Here is a 10,383-nt window from a genome sequence, read left to right as displayed (position 1 = left end):
ACCTTAAACACAAAGCATGTTAAAAGTACAGAAAATAGACAAATTTTATACTTTTTTTCGATGGAAGTAGGGGACATTGGACTGTAAATTACACTGGTACACAATGTTTAACGTTATTTTCTTCTGTGGATAAAATTTTTTGGGCACTTTCATTCAATTACTTTAATCTACTTTGTTTATCATCATTGGGGGATGTATATCAACTAACCGTTAATTTTTCTTTTTCTAAAGATCCCTTATTTTTTCTCAAAATACAAAAGAACATCCAAAATTGTGTCACATGTGAATAAATGTAACCTCTGCATGCAGTGTTTGGTCTGAAGACAATGTTATTTCATTCCCTGGAGCTGTTATCCTCCAACCATCTGGAACTTGTGACAAAGCTCTGTCCCAGGGTGGAATGGCTTAGCCTGGATTCGGCCCTTTTCTATAACCTAGAAGGTAACTTTATTTATTTAATTCCAGCAAAGAAAGGAATATTAGAATTTAATTGCCAAGTTTAATTAACATGCTTTCTCTCATTCTTTGGCTTTAAAACTGGGTAGGTACTTTTATTAAATCTTGATTTGAAGATGCAAATTAGAAGTTTAGAAACTTTTCAACAGATAATTTTAATCTATTGAAATGGTAGTCTTATTTATCGTAAATGGAGGGGGAGGTGGGGGGTTGGACATTAATTTTTCATGCGTTGTGTTTTCCCTTTCATGAACGGATGAAAATACAATAGATTTTGATAAACTGTGTTGTTAGAAATGCGTTCTGTAAAAATATATAAATAATCTTTTGTTCTATAGGTCTAGGACAGTTACCAAACCTGAAGTTATTACGTCTGAACTACAAATCCCGCCCTGTGGACCAAACTGTGGTGGACTTTTTCTCCCTGTCCTGCCATAATCTAACCACCCTCCAGCTCTTTGATGTGAAAGAAATGCACATGGATGATCTCAGGTATAAAAAAGATTGTTTCAAATGACCACTTAATAAATTGCATTTATAAAGGGGTTAGGGGGGCGGGGTATAGACTCGAAGAGTAGAGTACCAGCAATTTTCTTATAATAAAACCACTTTAATGATACAATCTTTCTATTTTAATTTTTATTTCAAGACTTTTTATGCCTTTTGAATTTAAATTGGTTATCTTATGCATTCTTCTTTGTAATGTTTATAAGGACCTCTAAAAGAATGGTGGAATATTGCAAATATTAACCTAGCCGTTTAAATTAGTTTTAAAATAGAAAATTACGTAATTTCATTCTCATTTTCATACTTGTTAATGAAAGGCCGTTAGCATCTTACATTTTCGTAATGCATAAGCAGGGGTGTATATTCTACATGGGATCCCCGGCTCAGGGGGGGGGGGGGGGGGGAAATAAAAAATAAGTGGTTGGAGGGAAAAAAAATGTAAAAATTAAGAAAACTAAAACCATTTTTTCCATTCCCCCCCCCCCTCCCTCCTTGGTGAAAAAAAACTAAAAAATGTGTGGTAGGAGGGAAAAAAAAAAAAAATATAGAGTTCTTTAAATATTTTTCCATTTTCCCCCCTACTTGGTGAGAAAAAACTAGGGGGGAAATAAAAAAAATTTGTCGCCGGGGAAAAAAAATAAATCTTGTGCAGAATATACACCCCTGTGCAGCATAAGTTTTTTTTTCTAATATTCTTGAAAATCGAAATATTTCTAAACAACTTGTCTTGCTAATATACCCATTTTTTAGACTAACTATAGGCCAGTGCAAATGTTTGGATACTCTGGTACTTAATGAATGCTCACTTAGAGAAGATTGGGAACACTTAAGAAGGTAAATTCAGATTAATTTCCGCTGGATAAAAACCGGTTCTAGATCGTTTAAAAACAAATAAATGAATATGTTTTGTTAGTATGATATTCTAACATTTTCCACGAAAAGATAAATGAAATAAAAACCATGCCCGTTAGCTTATCATATCAAAATACTTTTGGCTTGTTTTTGCTGCGCTACTTATTGTCATAATTGAACTTGTTTTTAGTTATGAGCGGGGTAAACCGTTGTCCCACAGTGTTCGGATGATCCAGCTAATATGCTTTCAAGCCCTGCTACCACAATTTGTTCAGTTTGTTAATATGTTCACTTCCCTGCAGGTTAGAACATGTTCGTTGCATTCTTTGAATGACAGTCAGGACGTACCTAGGGATCTAAAGAGATAAGACAAATAAACGATGTATTTTTGTACATCTCCATTCTAAGATTCGAATCACTATAATTTAACTGTAAGAATCAAATATTGTTTGCAAGCCGCCAAGTGCCTCAAAGCTCATAATACTGTAAAACTTAAATTGAATAGGGTAAAGCGGGGCGATCTCTGTATTGGGGCGAAGTCTTTATTTTTTTACACACCTTTATTAAATGACATTTTTCTCCATGTTCTAATCGACTGACAGAAAAAAACACAAAATAAAATTTGTTCCTTATTAAATTGCCTACAAAAAAGTATACAATAAAATTTTTGTGAGATGAATTTTTAGGTATACTTATTGGGTCTCAAAGTCGGACGACCAAAATTTTTTTTTTCGATTTTTTTGCTTCGGTCGGAAAAACGGTAAGTTGGACAAAAACTGGTAAGAGCTAGAGCTTAGACGTCTTCAGGGGATTTATTAAGAATCTAATGGGCTATCCATTTCCGTTTAAAACTTTAAAAAAGCTTGTATAGTTTTTTCTCAAATCGACTTTTTATGAGGCGGGGCGAACTCTCTTTTTTTCACTTTTTATACTAACTTTTTCAATTTTATATAAAAAAGTAAAATTTTCGAGAAAAAAAGTCAAATTTCTCGTACTTTGAAAAAATTTATTTTTTATATAGAAAAAATTGTCCGATCTTCATAAATTTTTTTTTGAATGCTTCATATTACATTTAGCAACATTAACCTAAATAACCTTTAGGGCATGCTGTAATTAAATCAATATGTCATAGGTTTTTTGAAGCTGGAAAATCTAATTAGAACCAATTTTTTTGGCCAAATCTATTCAAAATTGCCTAAATTTTAAGGATCAGGCCTTAAAAGTCATAAAAAGTTATTTTTTTTCTACTAGGTAGGGTAAGGGGGGGGAAGTTTCGGTAAGGGGCTATTCTCGGTAATTTCGACCTACCTTCATTAAATGACCTTTTTCTCCATGTTCCTTTCAAATGACAGAAAAAAACATAAAAGTAAATTTGTTCCTTATTAAATTGCCTACAAAAAAGTATAAAATGAATTTTTTGTGAGATGAATATTAAGGGTACTTATTGGGTCTCAAAGTCGGACGAAAAATTTTTTTTTTCCAAAAATTTTTTAGTAGGTGTGTAAAGATCGACCTACACAAAAATTGGTAAGACCTAGAGCTGATCTGAAAAACTTTTTGAACTAGAAATTGCCCGCTTTTTCCAAATCCGTTGAGAGCTTTAAAATCGGGTTAATATTTTTTTCAAAAATGACCAAAGTTGGCGCCGGGGGAAAAATCGGTAATTTCAAAAGAAATTAAAATTCAACTTTTAAAGTCATGTTTTCATGTTTTCTTTTGTCAAATCTATTATTCCATATGGACTTTTTAAGAATTAGGCCTTAAAATAAATAGAACAGATAAAAAAACAAAAACAAAAATTATTTTTATTTTTTGAATCAAAATTTTGCGAGGAAAAAATCAAAATTTCTGGTCCTTTGAAAAAAAAATATTTTTGACATAGGAGGAATAGTCCGATCTTGATGAATTTTTTTGTGGTTATTCCCAATCACCTATACTAATTATGATTTATTACGCTTGTTTGGTCGTTTGGCCTTTTTTCATCGATTTTTTTAAGGTTAAAATGTAGTCAAGATTTTTTGCAAAGATGACACTTTTGCTTAAAATTCAATTTTTGAGGTCAATTTTTAATCAATTTTCATGTTTTTTGGGCTAAATCTATAGTTCAATGTGAGCTTTTTTAGGATCAGGCCTAAAAAGTAATAAAATACGTTTTTTTCTTATATTAATTTTAAGTTTAAAAAAAAAAAATTTTCGGAAAAAAAAATCGAAAATTCGCGTCTTTCAAAACAATTCATTTTTAACATAGAAGGAATAGTCCGATCATTATGAAACTTTTTGTGAATAATCCCTATAACCTATACTAATTATGATTATTTATGTTTGACTGGCCGTTTGGCCGTTTTTCATCGATTTTTTTTAGGTTGAAAAAAATTACCGATATTTCCCCCGGTGGTGGGGAAACATCGGTAACTTTTTTGCGGTCAATTTCGGCCAACTTCTAAAAGTCCTAGGATAATGTCCTTTTAGGACCTGATAGTCCTTTCCGTAAGCTTTCTACTGGTCTTGGTTTCATTTGAAAATATTAATATTTACCCCATTTTTTTTCAAAAAAACCGAAAAAAAACCGAAATTTCCCCCCCCTTACCCTAGTATTTTTATGTTTTTTATCAAAAAAATTTTTGAAAAAAAGTCAAAGAAGGTGTATCAACTTTTCTTTTTATAGCTAGCCGGTTCTTTTAGTAAGTAGTAGATGTAAAATTTTTCATAGAATTCAGATATGCAATCGGTTTTTTTGTAGACCTCTTATTTTTTAAGTAATTTAAGTTTTTAAAAAAAATAATTAAGTCGGTTTTAAGGTACTAAAACGCAACAAAATAAAAGAAGAAAATGGCCAGTAAGAACAAAAATAGTAAGATCTTTAATTTAACACCTTACTTTTAAAATTCGGTTGAGTAATTATTGAAAAAATCTATTTTTTTAACCTCGGTTTAATAAAAACTTTAGACCTAAATATTTTCTCAAACAGACATAAAAACATGGGTTCATATATACCTTTAGAATCAGAAAAATATTACAAATCCATTGTAAGCAAAATTTAAAAAAAGTAAAAAAAATAAAAAATAATTAAATGGCCAATTATATTTTTTGTTCAGGCAACACTATCGTCTTCCCTTTTTTACCCCCTCTTTACCCCCTTCCCATTTTTATACTCAATTCAAGAATTAAGACGTTGCCTGTACAATATAATATGATATTTTCATATAATTCCTTTTATTGTAGTTTATATACTATATTGTAAACTTTTTTTTTCAATTTTGCTTACAATGGATTCGTAATATTTTTCTAATTCTAAAGGTATATATGAACCCATATTTTTTTACCTGTGAAATAATAAAAGTAAGTTTAAAGTTTTTATTCTCGTGGGTTTAAAAAAATCGATTTTTTCAATAATTACCTGACAGAATTGAAAAAGTAAGGTGTCAAATTAAAGATCTTACTATTTTTGTTCATAATGACCATTTTCTTTCTTTTTTTTGTTGCATTTTAGTACCTTAAAATCGACTTATTTTTTTTTTTTAAACTTAAATTACTTAAAAAATAAGAGGTCTACAAAAAAACCGATTGCATATCTGAATTCTATGAAAAAATTTACATCTACTACTTACTAAAAGAACCGGCTAGCTATAAAAAAAATAGTTGATACACCTTCTTTCGCGGAAATTTTTTTTTTTTGGTAGAAAAAATTGACCTATCTTATTAAAATTTTTTGTGCATACTCTTTATTACATTTAGCAACTTTTACCTTTTGGGCATGCTGTAATAAAATCAATACGTCATCGATTTTTTGAAGCTTGAAAATGCCCTACCGACTTCGCCTCGAGGCGGGGCGAAGTCTGTGCCGTTTTTGAGATCATTTTTGACAAACTTCCGACTTTTCCGAGATCTTTCTACTGGTCATTTAAAAAAAATAATTTTTACGATTTGCAGGTTCAAAAAATCGAAAAAAGCACAGAGTTCGCCCCGATTTACCCTACACTATATATTTAATTTATTTAAAGAACTCCTTTGACGATCACGATTTGCAATATTACACCACTTTTTTAAAAAGTTGGTGAATAATGTTTTTTCATGTTTTAGATTTTGGAGACTGATTCTCGAGATTTAGATGTAGAATCTCTGAAGCTTATTTTACTTCAACAACCATTTCTTAGCATATTTAGGTAAAGTTCTATTTATTTATTACATTTATAACAGAGCGTCAGGTCTAAGGATTCTCTCAACTAATCTCCGTGTGCATCTGAGTCCTAACTTCAGAGAATCATGGCTACTAACAACAATAACAGAGCGTAGCTTGTCTTATAATTTTTATATGTCTGCCCGTCACTCCAAAGTTGATCTCTCTCTCACACACACACACACACACACAATCCCTTCTTTCTATACTATGAAATACACTCGAAAATTTCGTTCTTTTATTATGTAAACATTTCTGTACCTAGTGTTTTATTATTTGCGCTACTTTTAAACTTCTTTGTTCTTGTTTCCCTGAAGATAACTTGTTTTTACCCTATTTGTACAGAGAATCATGTTTGAAAAGGATTTATTTATTATTATTTAAAGAGTGAGTATTTCAAGACGATTCAAAAATTAATTTCAGGTGTCCGTCTTTGATAGCAGCTTCTTTACACCAATTGAATTCTTTACAGGTTAGCTAGTTTGTTTGCTAAAGGAAGCTAATCTATGATTTGGGTGTGGCTGACCCTCAAAACTTCTTATTTTACCTTTTTAAAGTCGACAGGAATTCGTGGATTTATTCCTCTATCTTAGACAAGTCAAAGATCTAAACAATCATTATGTGATCGTGAAAGGCCATCCCGTTTTTGAGATTTTACTGGAATAGACACACATGCTACTTAAGTGTGTATGTTAGAATTTATTATATCGCTTATCGTATGAAGATTGTTTATGCATGGGTTTCGTATTATAGGGATCGGAGGGATAAATATTTTGCAAGAAAAATAGTTGAAAACAAGATTTCCTATTCCTCTGTGTATTGGGCAGAAAAACAGCCTAACACAATCCCAAAATCGAAATTTAAAAACAATATTATATGACAATAAATCATCCCCGGTGCTATGTGAATACCTAAAATGAAGAACTCATGGTTACGAAATCTTAATAAACAAGAACAAAAACTTTACCACAACAGAGTATGTCGGCCCGTTTGCAGTCTTTTATTGTTTATTTCTTGAGAATATTGTACTATTTCCCTTATATTTTTAATTTAAAAACATCATCAAAAAGTCAGTCCTTTCTCCTCAAGATATCAGACTTGTCAAATACAGAATAAAACACATAGATAACAGAAAATATATATCGGTCATTGTCCTATCCTTGTATCTCTGTATTTACAACTATTTCTTATCAGCTTCACGCAGTTGCTAAGAGTATTCATCATCTTTCTAAATGTTAATAGAAAATGTCAAATCATGAATACCATTGAAAATAACATTTAAATCGGATAGTTTGTACATTTAAGTGTTTTATTTTGTCTTTACTTTTACTTTTATAATACAGTATTTTTACTTGTTCTTCAAATTATCAGTAATATTCAAGTATTTTAGTCGTTGGTGTAACTTTGTGAAGATTTTATAGCTAGAGACACAACCATTTATAAATACCATGAATAATTTTCTACCATTGTTATTTGTGAAGCTACTAGGTATATAATTATGACTTGTCCTCTTAAAACAACCATGTGTTGTGTATGTTGTAACTTCAGTATTAAGAGATATAAGTTTTCCGGAATTGTAATGTAGGGAGTAGATTTGAAATCTGCATCAAATTTTAAGGATTTTTTATAAAATTCGTTTTTTGTATAATTCTTTATCTAAAAGCGGAAATACAAATTAAGTTAATTAATTTTGGCATCTGTGATTGGTGGATTTAAAAAATCTGCGCTTTGATTGGATGTCGTACATCATTCAACCAATTAGAGCGCAGGTAGTTTAAAATCCACCTATCCTATTGGTCAAAATTAATTAACTTAAAAAGGTATTTTCGCCTTTAGATAAAGAATTTTACAAAAAACGAATTTTATAAAAAATCCTTAAAATTTGATGCAGATTTCAAATCTACTCCCTACATTACAATTCCGGAAAACTTAAATCTCTTATTTAGTATAGATACATCCCCTATTTCTTAGATTATTATTGTTAAGTTTTTAATAAAGATAATAAATATTTCAGCATTTATTTCGTCACTGCAGCTTGCAGGTTGCCACTGGATTTGAACCTGAAATTGACCACACTGCTTCGCTGGCGGTCAACCTTCTCGCTGAATATGCAGATTTTTCTGCTACACTAAATTTAGGTAATATTTTTTAACTGCATGATTTTATATAAGAAAACGTGGACAGAACGACGGTCCTAGTTAGTTGTGAATGATCTTTGTCACCAAAATCTTTTTTTGAGTTATCTCTATCTTAAACAGCAGCCGAGAAAACCACATTTACCATAAACTTAGCGGAAGAACAGACATTTGAAATTGTAGAGTAGCTATGCTCCATAAAAGATTTACAACAGACAATTAAAGAAGAAAAGTTGTCATCCACTTTAATAGACTGAGAAGTGCAAATAATAGGGTAATCATTATTTTATTCATTTTTTACCCCTCACACATATTTTTATTGTTTTTTCCACAAGGATATGAAAAAAAATGTTTTCAGTACTTTTTATTTTTCCCCCCCTCCATGACATTTCTTACCCCCCCCTCTTTTTAGCAGGGGATCCCATGCATAAAATCCACCCTTGTAGGAATATAAATGTTTTGTTAAATTCGATTACATTTATGATCTCATAAATATGTGTTTTTTTTTTAAAGCGAAGCTTTTCTATAATTAGGGTCGGTCCGTCCGTCCGTACGTCCGTAACGGATAGCTTTTTTCGTTAATTTAGGCATGTTAGAATTGTCATATCGATTTCAAATTTTGTATGGTGATTCCTTTAATAGTTAGGCACGATTTAGAAAGCGTAGCAACTCTATAATCATCACCAAAATGTCCGTACGTCCATTTTAAACATGTTGATTTTTTTACTTTTTTAACAACAAATTTTTATGTGATCTAATCATCCGATTGATCTAATTTTTGGTATATTGATTCCTGGGACAACAAAGTATAATGTAATAAGCGAAGCAACTCTATAATCAAGTCCTAAAAATGTAAGTATGTCCATAAACATTATCCTAAATCAAGCAGTTTTTCAACAAATTTACTTACAATTTTGCTTTGACTCTTATACATTTAGATTATGATTATTCAGTTCTGACACTATACAATTGTTAATGTCTGTTTGTCCTACCGTTTCAGTGCTTCGCTTTTATGGATGTTGTCATCCTTGTTTCTTTAGGAAGTGGGAGATAAATAAACTGGATGGTACAAAAAGAACACAAAATTTATATCTAGTCAAGAATGAATTTGAATTCATGTGAAAAATCTACAAAGTGAAACAAATGTAGAATAACAAAAAAAACAGGATAGATTCTTCACATAAATCGGTTTTTGTTAATGATTTTGTTATCATGTTTTTAGTTTACATTGTCAGGAAATAATTGAATATTTTATTTAAGATTATTTTCATTTAAGATGATTATTACAGCAATTTTGACTGAAGTTTAATTTACTTTTTTGATGATAAAATTTTGTCTTGCTTTGTTATTTTTTGTATATATGGTATTTTCTATTTTCAAAATGAGCTTATTTACTTAGATTTTATTATTACAAAGTTAGTTCTGCGTAGTGTGCCTATAATTCCACATAGTTTAATGTTTGAAAATTGTTTTATTGATGCAAAAAGACACAACATGAAAAAATCAAAAAGGTGTTAAAGGATTAGAATGTAGAAATAATTGAGAATGGACAGTTTGTCCATTAGTTATAATATGAGGTTATGATAATTTGTATGTTTAATGTTTATGTTATGTGGGAATGATAATACACCATTTTTGGCATATGTAAATAACTTGCTTGTTTTAAGAAAATTTCACTTGTAATTGTTTTGCACATTCTTATATTAAGGATTGTAATTGTAAAGATTTATACCTAATTTATTTAGAAATCTATCCATTTATGAGAAATTTTAATAATTTTATTGTATTTGGTTGAAAAAGAAAAGAAAAAAGCTTTAGAAGGTAAAACTTGAGTTTTGTTTTTGATGTAAAAACTCAAATGTAAAAAGGAAAGCATTTACCTAATTAAGACAATATTCGACGTAATTAACAGTAGTACAGTGTACCGTATTCAGGATATTGTTTGAAAAGTTTAGCACCAACCTAATTTGTGGCAACATTTTCTATATATAAGCCTTGTAACAATATTCTTTAAATACAACATTTTTTACTTAAAATATATATGCGTAAAAAATACATCTGATTTTTTTTAAAAACAAAATGTTTGATTTTTAAACTACAAATATTTTGCATTGCAAATGTTTTTCATCTTTTGTGAAATTTCTGACAACGGGACACTGTGAATTAAAAAGTCAAGACTTATTTGTCATTTGTATATTTGTAAATAGTCGCATGTTTAAGGAGCATTTTGATTTGGTGTTTTTGGTGTAAAGGGAC

General features: G+C 30.1%; 1 protein-coding gene across 1 annotated transcript; it reads left to right on the top strand.

Moving 5' to 3' along the window:
- Positions 1 to 287: 287 nt before the first annotated feature.
- Positions 288 to 9,939, top strand: LOC145322354 (uncharacterized). The gene is made up of 8 exons (XM_080164334.1): positions 288 to 441; positions 795 to 948; positions 1,714 to 1,797; positions 2,006 to 2,117; positions 5,896 to 5,978; positions 6,416 to 6,464; positions 8,007 to 8,130; positions 9,168 to 9,939. Exons 1-8 carry the CDS (start codon positions 327 to 329, stop codon positions 9,179 to 9,181), a joined length of 735 nt encoding a protein of 244 aa, XP_080020460.1. The 5' UTR covers positions 288 to 326; the 3' UTR covers positions 9,182 to 9,939.
- The last annotated feature ends 444 nt before the right edge of the window (positions 9,940 to 10,383 follow it).

The sequence above is a fragment of the Acartia tonsa genome, chromosome 6, assembly GCF_053477335.1.
Source record: "Acartia tonsa isolate MP-2025a chromosome 6, ASM5347733v1, whole genome shotgun sequence".
NCBI classification, from domain to species: Eukaryota; Metazoa; Arthropoda; class Copepoda; order Calanoida; family Acartiidae; genus Acartia; species Acartia tonsa.
Note: the sequence above shows the minus strand (reverse complement) of the source record. Positions and strands in the feature narration are given on the sequence as shown.